The 14,262-nt window shown below is 42.1% G+C and overlaps 1 protein-coding gene across 19 annotated transcripts in view; it reads left to right on the plus strand.

The window, feature by feature from the left end:
* Positions 1–640: 640 nt before the first annotated feature.
* Positions 641–14,262, plus strand: part of ESF1 (ESF1 nucleolar pre-rRNA processing protein) — a 51,686-nt gene continuing 38,064 nt past the window's right edge. For 3 of the 19 annotated variants that reach the window (XR_014786315.1, XM_084824210.1, XM_084824364.1), the window contains exons 1-9: positions 641–695; positions 2,354–2,399; positions 2,726–2,834; positions 3,251–3,427; positions 3,796–4,447; positions 6,848–7,239; positions 8,386–8,499; positions 10,218–10,318; positions 12,826–12,978. Coding sequence is in view for 18 of the 19 variants with exons in the window: in XM_084824210.1 (XP_084680336.1) it covers positions 3,302–3,427; positions 3,796–4,447; positions 6,848–7,239; positions 8,386–8,499; positions 10,218–10,318; positions 12,826–12,978 (1,538 nt within the window). In the remaining variant the exon portion in view is untranslated. Of the gene's footprint in view, positions 920–991; positions 1,286–2,188; positions 2,400–2,725; positions 2,835–3,204; positions 3,448–3,795; positions 4,448–6,847; positions 7,240–8,385; positions 8,500–10,217; positions 10,319–12,825; positions 12,979–14,262 lie in introns of those variants that run through there. The other 16 variants (XM_084824255.1, XM_084824219.1, XM_084824313.1 and 13 more) reach the window with 16 other exon arrangements.

The following is a 14,262-nucleotide window of genomic DNA, read 5'->3' on the forward strand; positions in this document are numbered from 1 at the left end:
CCCAGCCAGTACGGCCAATGACTAGGGATTATGGGAGCTGTAGTTGAACACATCTGGAGGGCAGCACGTTGCCAGCTGAAAATTTTCCCCTGGAGTAAGGCCTAAGACAGAAGAAGCAGGAACAACAGTCCTTGCTTCCAGGGAAAGCTGCGCCGAAGTCCGCGATTTTGCTATGGTTTCCAGTGGGCAGGGGGCACTTTACCCCACGGGCGAGAATAAGTCGCATCAAAAGCAGCCAAGAAGTCCCGGGAGAAAATCGAGCCGCCCAAGTCTACGGCTGGATTGAAGCGGTATCAGCGGCGGCGTAGTACGGCTTCCAGTTCCTGACTGCAGCTCCTTGGCTGCTCCATGTGCGGGGCAAGAGCGGAGGAAATACATAGAAACCAACGTGTTTAAGTTTTCACATAACATCGGGGTTAGATGTTGCCTTTCATTGCAGCGTCTTCTATGAGAGAGAAAAAAAGTCTGGCAGGGTGAACTTTTGATGCTGCCTTTTATTTTTCTGCCAGAGCTCATGTGCCTTTAAAAGCCTCGGAGAGAGACACGGTGCCCTTTCGGGCCCACGAACGCATGTGAAGCATTTTGGCCTTTTAGCATTGCCGTTTATCGTATCGTGTTCCGGACGTGACGTCAATTCCCTGCGCGCGGAAGTTCCTTGGAGCGGTGCGTTCGGCGCGTGGAGCGGCTCCAGAACAGTTAAGTGAGTTAAAGGGGTACCGAAAGAGAGGCCTAGTAGAGGCTGCTCAGTGGTGCTGCTGTTGTGTGGGGAGCTGGTTGGAGTCTTTTCTGCGGGCTCCCGACGTGGGGTTCTTGGGAGGCCTTTTCTTCTGGTAGACTTCTCCTCCCTCCACCCGCCCCATAGCAATATGCTTGGTTAGCCCACAAATTCACACCTTTGGGCTCTGTGTTAGTTAACCAGGTATAGCTACTGGCTTCTTAGGGTTAGTTCTTGCAGTTGTAACCCTGTTGATTTTCCTTGATCTCTCAGCAGCTTTCAATACCATCGACCATGGTATCCTTTTGGGATGGCTGTCTGAGCTGGGAGGCACTGCATTGCAGTGGTTTCACTCCTACTTGGAGGGTTGGCTCCAGAAGGTGGTGCTTGGGGAACACTGCTCGGCCCTGTGGATTCTCCAATATGGGGTTCCACAGCGGTCAGTTTTGTCCCCCATGCTGTTCAACATCTACATGAAACCATTGAATGCAGTCATCTGGAGTTTTGGAGTACGCTGTCATCAGTATGCTGATGACACGCAGCTCTATTTCTCCTTTTCATCTTCTTCAGGTGAGGCTGTGGATGTGCTGAATCAGTGCCTGTCTGCGATAATGGACTGGATGAGGGCTAATAAACTGAAATGCATCCAGATAAGACTGAGATGCTGTTGGTGGGTGGTTCTGCTGACCAGATGGAGGGTGTTCAACCTGTTCTGGATGGGGTTGCACGCCCCCTGAAGGAGCAGGTCCGTTGCTTGGGAGTCCTCCTGGAATCATCTTTGTCACTTGAGGCCCAGGTATCCTCTGCTACAGAGTGCCTTCTACCAACTTCGGTTGGTGGCCCAGCTGTGCTTCTGTCTGGACAAGGATAACCTGGCTTCAGTTGTCTATGTTCTGGTAACCTCCAAGTTGGATTACTGCAATGCACTCTACTTGGGGCTGCCTTTGAAGACAGTTCGGGAGCTGCAGCTCGTGCAAAATGCAGCGGCCAGATTGTTAACAGGGACCAAAAGGTTTGAACATATAAGACTGACTCTGGCCTGCTTGCACTGGCTGCCTATATGCTTCCAAGCTCAATTCAAGGTGCAGGTTTTAACCTATAAAGCCCTACACGGCTTGGGACCACAATACCTGACGGCACACCTCTCCCAGAATGAACCTACCCATACACTACGTTCAGCATCTAATGCCGACCTCTGAGTGCCTCCTCTAAGGGAAGCTCGGAAGGCAGCAACGAGGGAGAGGGCCTTCTCAGTGGTAGCTGCCCATCTGTGGAAGAAGCTCCCTGATGAGGTCTGCTGGCGCCAATATTATTATCTTTTTGGTGCCAAGTTCAGACCTACCTTTTTTCCCAGGTGTTTGGCAGCATATGATGAGTTTTAATTGGTCCTGGATGTGTTTTTAGTTATGTCTGATAGTTCTGTATTGTTTTTAATTATGTATTGTTTGTGTATATTTGTGTGCTTTTTTGTAAATGACTTTTAAACTTTTTATATTGTATTTAATGTTTTAACTTTTGTAAACCACCCAGAGAGCTTTGGCTATGGGTCAGTATAGAAATGCAATTAATAATAATAATAATAATAACAATAACAACAACAACAATAATAAAATATCTGTGTTCTGTTCACTTTCTTAGAGTTTTCAATTGTGCGTGCAACAAGGTAGTTAAACAGCAGAAAGGGGTAGGTAACCTTAAGTCTATGGTCGATAACTCTTGATTTTGTTATATGTGTGAGTATTACAGATAGGTGAATATAGGAAGAGGTCATATTTCAGTATAGAACACATTTACTTTGCATGCAGAAGGTGCCAGGTTTAGTCTCTGGAATCTCCAATTACAGGATCCAAGATGGCAAGGTTGGGAAAACCTCTCCTTAAGACCTTCCGTTTGCCATGGATAAGTACAGAGTTAGATGGACTGGCATTATAGAGCAGCTATGTATGTTTTGTATATGTTGTTTATAATGCAACTTTCTAACCTACATTGTCTAAAATGTACATTTACCAGGGTGAAGTCTGAGCCCCGATAGCCTGGAGGGCCCTCAAACAATGCCAGAGATGTGGTGGTGCTCTGGCAGCAATGAACCACAGTGCTAAAGCCAAGCTTGCACCAGCAGGTGTGACTGCAGCCTTACTTCATTTTAAATTGAACTATTTCACCCAGGGGAAGATTGGCAATGAGCTCAACAAGTCCGACTCCTCCTTTTGGGTCGCACACAACCAATGGAAAAAAATCTAATTTAAATATTTAAAAATCCATTTTTTCTAATCCCTGTTTGTTCTGTTGGATCTCTCAGTGGCTCTCAGTACCTTCAACCATATATCCTTTTGAACTGCCTGGCTAGATGGGACTGGGAGGAATGGTTTTGAACTGGTTCCAATCATACCTGAAGGGCAGAAGGTGGTCTCTGGGGACTGTTGGGCTTCGCCATTAGCTTATTTCCCCTTCTTCATGAACCACTTGGGTAGATTGCCAGGAGATCTGAAGTCATCAGTATACTGATAATCACCTCCTCCCTCTCTCTTTCATCAGTTTCTATAGAGGCAGTGGACATCCTGAAATCACTGGTGTCTGTGGTCAGTGATGGACAAGTTCTGTGCTAAGATGCTGCCACTAGATCCATACAAGACAGACATGCGTTTTTCTCAGTATAAAGCTGGTCTTGGGTTAGTTATGCAGCCTGATCTGGATGGGATTGCACGTCCACAGGTTCGGATTGCTCCTGGATGGTGAGATTGCAGCTGAGGGTAGAAATACTGTTGCAAAGCTATGGCTGCTATGTAACAATTTCATAGAAAAAGTGGATCTGGCCAGGCACACTTGCCATAGTCCCATCTAGGTTAGACTACTTTGGTTTTATTGGAACTTGAAAAGTGGGGGAATAGGTTGAATAGGTCTCCCAGTTTGAACAGATTGTGCCTTGTGCTTCTTTGGACTAGGTGTGTAATGTTCTTCCTATCAAAAATATTGTTGAACTGCTTTGCTACTTCACAAGAACTATTAGTAATTTTAGAGTGAAGCATTTATTCTTTTGTTATGATATAACTTCATGGATTTATTTTATTTCTTCTCAACAGTTCAAGGTTGGATTTTTTTTAAGTGCAAAAATGGATTCTAAGAAGGAGCTTGTTAGTGACCAGCGGTTTTCCCGCATTACAAAAGACCCTAGATTTTGGGAAATGCCAGAAAAAGACCGCAAGATCAAAATTGATAAAAGGTTTCGGGCTATGTTTCATGACAAGAAATTCAAGTTGAAATATACTGTGGATAAGCGAGGACGACCTGTTCAACACAGTTCTACAGAGGACTTGAAACGATTTTATGACCTTTCTGATTCCGATTCTGATCTTTCAGAGTCTGATCATAAACTAACTGAGAAGAAAACTGAAGGAAAAAAGGATGAGCCTAAAGGAAAGAGAGGCTCTGAGAAGTCTCTTGTTGACAGGAAAGAAAGCAAAGTGATATATAAAAGTTCACCGGTTCCCAAATCGGTTGTTTTAAAAAATGAAGGCCAGAAATGCTCATCATTCAAGTCCAGAAAGAATGTAAAAGACACAAACATAATTGAGTCACCACAAGATAAGGCGTGTGTACCAAAAAAGCAAAACAAGCAAGGTAGAATTGCTGCAGAGAGCGCAAGTCAGAAATCTTCACAGAAGACTGTAAAAGAAAATGCAGTGAAAGAATGCAGCATAGAACGTTCTTCGGGCCGTAAAAGAACTGAATTAGGTTTGTTGTCTCTTACCTGGATCTGAATCTTATTTGCCTTTCCTTGGAAGTAAGTTTCATTGGCCCACTTTGGACAGTCATGACTCAGCTTTTGAAGACAAGATACACACAAGTATTTTGTCTGTGCACCCAGCCCCCTTACGATTCACAGCAGTCAAAGCAGAAAGTCTGTAATTAACCCTGGTTTCCCATTTCTTCTGAACTGGAAAACTGTGGTCACCAGCTTTAGAACAAGCCAGGGATCTTAAACTGTGTTTTTGAAGTTGGTTTCAGATCCTGGCATATTCCAAAGCTGGTAACCATAGTTTCCCAGTTGATAAGAAACTAGAAACTATGGTTAATTAGATACTTCTTGCTTTGATTGCTGTGCGTCACAAAGAGGCTGTATGAGCAGGAAAACTGTTTATGTATATCTGTTTATTAAGTCTAGATATGATCATCCGCATGTGGCTACTGAGTTCAACGGAAACTTTCTTACAAGTAAATGGGCTTAGTATAGTTTCCTTAGTGAATAATTTCCTGTGCCTTAATAATATTTCTGCAGGCTAAACTTCATTTTGTTGGAGACTGATCTGTTTTGCAAAGCTAGCAAGTACTGAATGGAAGCAGGACACTGACAAGTGTTAGTTCAACACTAAAAACCCAGACAATCACCTTGCTAAGTGGGCAATATTGTCCCCCCCCCCACTCTTTTTGGTGCACTTCTCCCAGCCTTTCCCCCTGAATCTCCAGCTACTCAACTATTCTTCTGAAATACCACAAGAGCCATCACTCTGCTAGTGATAGATAGAATGGCCTTTCCTGGAGCTGGGGCTGGATGGCAGTGCCTGTGATGATTTGCCTGCCCATGTTCCCCAGCATCAAGCCCATAGTAACAACGGCTTAGTTTGGATATAATGCTGAGCCACAGTTTGGTGTTAGGGTTTTGCTTGTGTGCTTTTTCCCCCTTGCATGGCTGTACAGTTTGGAAGCTTTTGCTTCCATTTTCAATTAGTCACGGCTTGTGACATTTGAAGCCAGATAGACAGTATCATTTTAAGTATGGTTTGTTGAAACAAGCCAACTTCAAATTATAGTTTATGAAGCTGGCTTGTTTCAAATAACTTTAGTTAAGATTACAGTTTGGGGTTCCGATAACATGATAAACTGTGGTTAATCTAAAATGGAAGTGGAAGCATCCAATCTCCTCTTTGCAGCCATTTTGGACAGGGAGCGGGACGTGTGCAAGCCTGAGACTTGCTGTGGTGGTTTCTTACACTGCTAAACCACGACTTAGCATCATGTCTGAACACAGTCAATAGTATGTGACCTACTGTGCCATATTTGTAATACTTGATCTCAAAAAGATATTATCCTCATGGTTTCTCATTTATGTAGAAAAGTAGCCTTTAAATCAATGTGATTGATAGAGGGCCATTTATTAAATGTTAGGAGTTCGTTAGTTTAGGTTTAACATGCTTGTATTCAGATGTAAATTTAACCAGGCAATTTTAAATAAACAAAGCATTTTTACCTTGCTCTTTAGCCAAAGCTCCCAGAGAGGCTTACAGATATCAGCAGTAAGACAGTCCCTATGCTCAGGCTTACAATCTAAAAGACATGACACGCAAGAAAAAGAGGACAGGGAGAGAGGAGGAAAAAAGCAAGCTCAGGCACCAGTTCTTAAAGTTACATTTTTTCTAACAATCAGCTGGGATGGAAACAGTTCAGGTAGGTGGCAGTTGGGGAGGTCCAAAGTTAGCTGGTCTCAGCAGAGGCAGTGAAATAGCCCTATTCCTCTTCTCTCCCTCAGTTACAGTAATTTTTATTTTTAAAACTAAGTTTTAAAAACGGTGTTTATCCACCTTTCTGAAGTTTGGTCTCTGTATAAACCTCTTTGTTTAGACTCTAAACATTAGAGAGTGACCTGCATCTTGGTCAAAGTTGTTTGGTGGATCTGTTGCAGAACATAATTTAAAACTACAAATGTCCGGCTGTCTGAAAATTGAGAAGAGACTGACTTTTAAATAGCAACCAGTGAAACTGGTATTTTTGCCAAATGATTCCCCCTGAATAAATATGCTTTCAAAAACATTCACAATTTTAAATGGTTTAAAAATCACTGACTTTCAACTTCATGTGTGATAAAAGTTATTCTCTCTACTTGGCACAAAATCTTGGGTGACTAGCTTCCCACGTGGTTTTGACCATGCCATTATAAGCTATTATTTGTTTAACAGCTATGTTTAATTAGTTTTATAAAGCTGGACTTCACAGAACCACCAAACCCCTAAACGGTATTTCATTCTTCTTTACATGCAGCATGTCTAACGTAGTGTTTTCTTTGAACAATTAACCCTGTAGAGAACAGTGTTATGCATGTATAACACTAAATGTACTGTTTTGTTTTTCTTCATTTAGCAAAGGAAGTAGATTCCTCTGTCAGTCATGTCAACAAAAAATATTTAGAAACTAAAACCTGTAAAAATGAAGAGAACTTTGATCCCGAAGAATCGGAGGGCAGTGGAGAAAGCGAAGAGGAAAGTGAATCAGAAGATAGTGGAGATCTGGAAGAGGAAGGTGATGGAGAAATGGGAGAGGAAAGTGAGTCAGAAGATGAAGAAACCAGAGATGAAAGTGAGACAGATGGTGATGAAAGTGACAGCGGGCCAGATTTGGCAAGAGGGAAAGGCAATATAGAAACCAGTTCTGAGGATGAAGAGGAGAATGATTTGACTGGTATATTTCCAAAGGAGCCAGAAGTTGTACATGAATGGGGAGAACTGGCTAATGATGCCCCTCGTGCAGATAAGGTAAGGCTCGCAGCAGAGGATGGGCCAGCCTGTGGCAAGTGGTAATAAAAATGCAAAATGTCTATAAGTGCAGTATCTAAAGCACAACATACAAATGTTCTGATTCACAAAAAGGATTATAAATTTCGTGGACCTTACACATTATGAAGTATGACAGAATGCTTTTCTTGATTTCTAGAACAGTAGCGTGCAGATAACAGATACCCGTTTCCGTATAAACGGTGTCTACACTGATCAAACTTGTACGTTACTTAAACTCTTTATGGCATGAGTAAAAACTACACCCCCTACTCATTGGGAAAGCAGTTGGCTTCTCATTTTTCATTGAGTCTCATTCATGAGCATCTAACTAGTGCACAGATGGATAATATAGTGCCCAGGCAGCATTCACTTCCTGGTAGTAAATTGACCATTAGTAGAAGACATATTAATTCATCCCTAGGTACTCTACTATGTGGCTGTAACTGTCAGCAATCAAAACACCTGTGATTCCTGAGCACCAAGTATGGACCTTGTGCTGTCACTAACCAATCCATGCAAACATTACTTGCTAAGGAAATGGCAGTGTTTGTTCCTTGCTCTGGCCAGGATCAGGTCGGGGATAAGAGTGACTTTTACTGCTTCACTGTCAGCCAGTAAGGCAAAGCGCAAAGCATGAGTTGCTCAAAGAAGCTGCAGAACTTCAGCTAAAACTCTGCTTCTGTGCCCTAGCAGTTTACACTTGCTGTCTTTGTGGGCAAGAATGGTAGACTGTCTGTCTTTGACTTGACATCTCTGTATACTTGGGGGGGGGGGGGGGAGATGTCTTTTCTGAACCACCCAGAGAGCTTCAGCTGTGAAGCAGTATAGAAATGTAATTAATAATAATAGTAATAATAAATAATATCTGATGGTTTTTGCTGGGGAACCAGAGTCAAGGCATGATTTCATAAGAACATTTGCTGGTCTTTCTCCATGGCAGGAAGCTTTGCAGCTGTGCTCAGATTGGACTAAGAGTCCCACCAACTGGGCATAAATCTAAATCTACAACTGAACTTCTGTGTTACTTAAGTGGTAGGCTCAGTGATAATGCTTTGTGTTACCCTGAAGCTTAGGTGCAGCTGGGTTACAAAATGTACTGTTACAAATTACTTTTCTTTCATACAGGTTACATGCAGGTTGGCAATTTGCAACATGGATTGGGATCGACTGAAAGCTAAGGACCTACTCGCTTTACTGAATTCATTTACACCTAAAGGTGGTGTTATTTTTTCTGTAAAGGTAAGTACTCGTTTTTGAACAGCAAAATACAGATAATCAGTAGCTGGGGGAGGAAACACATTGCTTCTTGCAAATAGCTTTGTCTGTGAGACTGGCAGAGGATCTGGAGCAGGTAGAAGCATCTTAAGACAAGTGGTGGTTTAGTGGAACTATTTGGCCAGGGTTGCAGCAGGGGAGTGTGAAGCAGCACAGTCAAGTGCTCCTGAAGAGTAACTAGGGTGTGGCTGGAAGTGTAGCTTGGGTTTTGACACTGGGGAAAGGTGGGACATCCATCCATCCATCTATCTATCTATCTATCTATCTATCTATCTATCATCTAGCTAATATATCCCTTCCCCCACAGCTAGGTAAATTCAAGGCTATACCGTGGAGGCCACTAGTCTCCCATCCCACTTCTCCTTTGGCATTTATAAGGCAGGGTTAGAAGAGAGGAAGGAAATTAGTCCCCTTGATGACAGAAAGTAGGTCGTTTTGCAGGAGTGCCAAGTTGACAAAATTCACATGTATGGAGAACTGTTACAGTGTTCCTCATTTTTTACTCTCACTGCACTAGTGACCAACATAATAACTCTCAGTTGTACACAAAAGACGCAATAAAATAAAATGCCAGTATCATAATGCCTTTATAGAAATCCATGATGTGACTACACTTGGAATACTGTGTATAGTTCTGGTCACTGCACCTCAAAAAGGATATTGTAGAGCTAGAAGAGGTGCATGGAAGGGCAACCGAAATAATCGAGGGGCTGGAGCAACTCCCCTGTGAGGAAAGATTACAATGTCTGGGGCTGGTTAGCTTAAAGAAAAGGCAAATAAGGGGAGACATTATAGAGGTGCACAGAATACTAATCATAATACTGAAACCCAGGGTCATCCCATAAAGCTAAATGATAGGAGATTCAAGACAGATAAAATGTACTGCATAGTTGAACTACTGAGTTCACTGTCTTAAGATGTAGTGATGGTTACCAACCTGAATGGTTTTTAAAGGGGATTAGACAAATTCAGGAAAAATAAGGCTATCCGTTGCTAGTGGTCATGGCTATATGCTACCTCCAGCATCAGAGACAGTATGCCAGTTGCTGGGGAACATGAGCGGAAGGGTGCTGTTCCGTTTATGTCCTGCTTGTAGGCTTCCCATTGGGGCATATGATCGGCCACTATGGGAACAAAATGCTGGTGTAGCTGGGCCTATGTTCTGATCTAGCCTCGCTCATCTTATATTCTTTAAGTCGACAGTAAATATATATATTTGGGTCTGCGGAATTCATAAGGTGTGTTACATTCTGGAATTTTGTAATACTTTATGGAAAGTAAGACTGCTGGGATGGCTATCTTTTCTCTTCCATGGGGAAACAGAAAAGGGGGCATGGGAGCAGAACAACAACATTTTCCTGCTACTAAAACAGTGTCTCATTCACTGCCATCTGTTTTCAAGTACTGCTCTTGCACATGTGAATTGGGCCTGATCCTTAAAGACTGGAACAAAACAAGAAAAAACAAGTCGTCTTGTGATTTTGTTTTCATGGCTTTAGATAGCGAGGCTGTGTTCTGTGGCTTATTTAGCATGCTATGTAGGTAGTGGTCTCTCTTCTGTAGTCATGGTGGTTTGGGTGGCAGGGAAAGATGTGGGAAATTTCCTCTTTAAAACATAAGCCTGTGCTGCTTTCAAGTTACTTGATGCAATTGGGTTGTGCCTTTTAAAAAATTGTTTCTAGATTTATCCTTCAGAGTTTGGAAAAGAGAGAATGAAAGAAGAGGAAGTGAATGGCCCAACAGAACTATTAAACCTTCCTGAGGATGTCACAGAGAAAGACAGGTATTTAATGTTTGTTAAATTTCAGTCCTACTGAAGCCACCATCCTGTACACATTAATAAATGTGCATAAGCTTAGCCTGTCATCTCCTTAAGCTCAAAGAACAACCTTTTTAAAATCACCCTTCAGTATATTCGTTCTTGTTCACAAAGCATTAAGAGCCTATGTATCTATTGCAAACCCAAGAAATGCAAATCTTGGAGAGAGTTGCAATCATGGTGAAATATAGAACATAGTGACTGGGTTCAGACAACATGATAACCCACGCTCAAGGGTTGAGTGTGGGTTGTCGTTGAAGCATGGGTTGTTGAAATGTGGGTTATTGTGTTGTCTGAACTTAGCCATTCTAACAAACCATAGTTTGTTAACCACGAACAACCCATGAAGAGGACCCACGGTTTGTTTTTGGGTTATGAACTATTGGCTGTTTGTGGTTAACAAATCATGGTTTGTTAGCACAGCTGGGTTTAGACAACGTGATAACCCACAGTTCATCGTCAGCACATACTTAACCCACACTCAGGGGTTGAGTATGCATTATCTTGTTATCTGAACCTAGACATAGACCCGATTCGCATGATCACATGCCGTAAACAAACCACAGTGGCTTGTTGGGAACTTCCATGTGTGCCGGGTGGAATTTGCACAATCACTGCCAGGCTGCGGCTTATTGTGTTGGCCAAACCTGGGTGGCATGGCTTGTTGGAGGGTTAACAAGCATCATATAATCCATGGGCAGTTGTAGGGTGTAGACATGATGTTGCAGACACAAGCTTGCTACTGCATAGTGTGTGAAATAACCCCAGGACATCGAAGGAACATGTTGTATAATGAGTTTCTACCACTAGATGGAACCTTTTTCTATCAGTAGGTGACTATCACTGATTTGCTAGTATAGACATATGTGATCGGTTTTATACTAAAAATCTGAAAAGGTGAAAATCGCTTGTTTAATTTTTAGCACTACTACAACTTTATCTTTGTTTAGCAACCTCCATGCTTCAGGAAAAACAAGTGGCATGGCCCTGCCCAGGGGGTCTTCCTTTTCAGACTGTAAGCCCCTTGGGATAAAGACCTGACCTCTCATTCTTTGTCAAGTGCAACGTACATAAATGGTGCTAAATAATAATGCTAACAAGTAATTGGGGAAAAATATTTATTTTTATTAAATTTAAATCCCTCTTTTCCACTGAATTATTGTTAGCTCCTCAAGGCTAAAACTCATCAGTTAAAAACACATCCAATACAACATACAAAATCACATCAATAAGAAAGAAATAACAGCACCAACCAAATATAAACATCTGGTTCAGCAGGAAATCAGCTTAAATGCTGAAAGCCTGCCTGAATAAAAATGTTTTTGCCTGATGGTGAAAGTTTAACAAAGATGGAGCTGGCCTACATTAGCAGGGAGTTCCAAATCCTAGGAGTAGCCACCAAGAAGGCCCTCTCTTGTGTTTCTGTTATGGGTGCCTATAACAGCAGTGGTACTGAGAGAAAGGCCTATTCCCAAGGAACTTAAAACCAGGGGAGGCTCATACGGGAGAATGCAGTCTTTCAAATAAAATTTTCCCAGGAAACGTTTGGGGATGTTAACATTCTCAAACACATACAGTTGGCTATGTCTGTGAACAGATCATCAACAAAGTTGCCCTTAAAGGATTTTTTTTTTAAATAGAAGGCAACTTTTGGTGAGAACAGTACTACTGGATACTGAGTTTTTAAAACTTATTTTAGCCCACATTTGTGCTAGATGTCCACTTTTGCGCAGGCAGCTGTGCATCCGCTTCATACCTTTCCACAGATAACCAGTCACCAGGATGGGGTCACAAGCTTTGGCCAGGATTCAGAGGGTGGTAACCAATGTTGGTCCTATGTAGAGTAGACCCATTTAAATTAATGGGACTTAAGTTAGTCATGATTAACTTAAGTTACATTCCTTTCAATGGGTCTGCTCTAGGTAGGACCAACAGTGGACACTACTCAAAGGATTTTGCTAATAGTTTAGTTGTCCAGTGTAACTTTGAACTTGTATTTCTCAAGCAGTAGCTCCTGATGCCACGTGGCAAGCTGCTTTAGAAAATCAAGGGAGTTTCTGAAGATACAGCTTGGGGAGCTGCAGTTCAAAGGAAAAATGTGAAAACAAAAACATTCCCTCTGGGTGCATACAAGCTCTTAGGAGTAGCTAAAGTAAGTCTTTATATCCCGGCTCATGACTGCTATCTAGAGGATCAGTACTTGTGCTCTAGGGTCTGTGCACCTGCAGATGTGCTGCCAGTATTGGGACATACACCTTGGTATCTAAAATATGAAAGTACCTTACAAGCCGTCCTCTTATTGCTGCAACATCAGGAGGAAAGGGAGTGTCTGGCATCTTTAGTCATAGTGCTTTGATCATGGCATCTACTCTTACATTATGATACCTGACATGCGGACAGTTAGGGAACTAGATAGCAATATGGTGCCTTCATTTCTCTAACGTTACTTGACTCTTCTCATTTTTTGGTAGTATTTATACAGAGAAACTGAGAGACTATCAGTTCAAACGACTGAGATATTTCTATGCAGTTGTAGAATGTGACTCTCCTGAAACAGCCAATACAATCTATGAAGAGTGTGATGGACTGGAATTTGAAAGCAGTTGCTCTTTTGTGGACTTGAGGTATTGTGCATCATTATTACTTTTTTAATGCTTGACCTGATATTACTAAGTAAATGTTAAGAATCTTTCTCTTAATCAAGTTGATGCTTGATAGGGATCTGGGTTTATTCAGATGTGAATTAAAAATATACTTGAAGCTTGTGTGGAAGAATGCCATGTTGGAAAGGCTATAATTATAAAGAGTTCAGTTGCAAAAATTGTATGGCATGCTTTCTTAGATCAGGGGTGAGCAAGTTGTGGCCCTCCAGATATTTTGGCCTGTAACTCCCATCATCCTTCATTGACTATGATGGCTAGGACTGATGGGAGTTGTAGGCCAAAACATCTGAAGCGCCGTAAATGTTGCTCACCCCTGGCTTAGATGTTTCTGTTGCCTGAGTCTAAAGCTCAACAGAGGGGAGGTAGGAGCAGAGGGGCAGTAACCAAGATTGAGTTTTCACACTTGCATTTTCTAATTATGAGGTCAGCATATCTTCTGTAGTTTAATATTTGTATGAATATGGTAAAAGAAGTACAACCACAGTTCTTTCATTTTCCATGTTCATCTTTCTGTTCCCACATTAACCATAATAGCCCCAAATATTTTGTTACGAACACATATATGACAACCTCACATTGATCAGTCATAGAAGAGCCAGCAATAAGACTGGACAAATGATGCCAAGTGTGATGCAAAAGGTCAACAGTACCCCCTGGATTACCCACATCCTAGTTCTAACTGCTAGCTTCCAGTGATGTCCTTTCATTTGTAGAAGTGTCTTTCCTCCTTAACCTGGCAATGGCCTGTACACGCCATTCAGTAAATTACAACAATTTACAGTGCCCATAACAAGTTAGCTTATGAGACCAAAGGCCTGTCTGATTAAAAATATCATTGCATGTCAGAGGAACTTCATCAGAGAAGGGGCCCTCTTGGCAATGAGTTCCAGGGCTGAGGAGCAGCTGCCAAGAAGGTCCTCCCTCAAGTTCCTGCCAAACACTTTTCAGATGTTGGCTGGGCAGAGTAAAGGACCTCCTCTTAAGGTTTTAATCCCCTAGTAGCCTCATATGGCCTGAAGAAGAGGTGATACTCCAGTGCCTTTGAAAGAAGGTGTTGTGTCCCACCCAATAATTGAGATCTGCTGTTACTTGATTTTTTTTCTGAGTTTCAACTGAAATTTCTGCAGTACTTGTAACGTAGAAAGTGTTTTGCCATCTCCCCCTCCCTCCCCTTGCAACAGCTTTGTGAGGAAATTCATTCTTATTTTACAGATGAACAAACACCACAGGCTGAACGGATTCTCC

The sequence above is a fragment of the Heloderma suspectum genome, chromosome 1, assembly GCF_057233095.1.
Source record: "Heloderma suspectum isolate Gila_16-S chromosome 1, 16-S_ref, whole genome shotgun sequence".
In the NCBI taxonomy this organism is placed as follows: Eukaryota; Metazoa; Chordata; class Lepidosauria; order Squamata; family Helodermatidae; genus Heloderma; species Heloderma suspectum.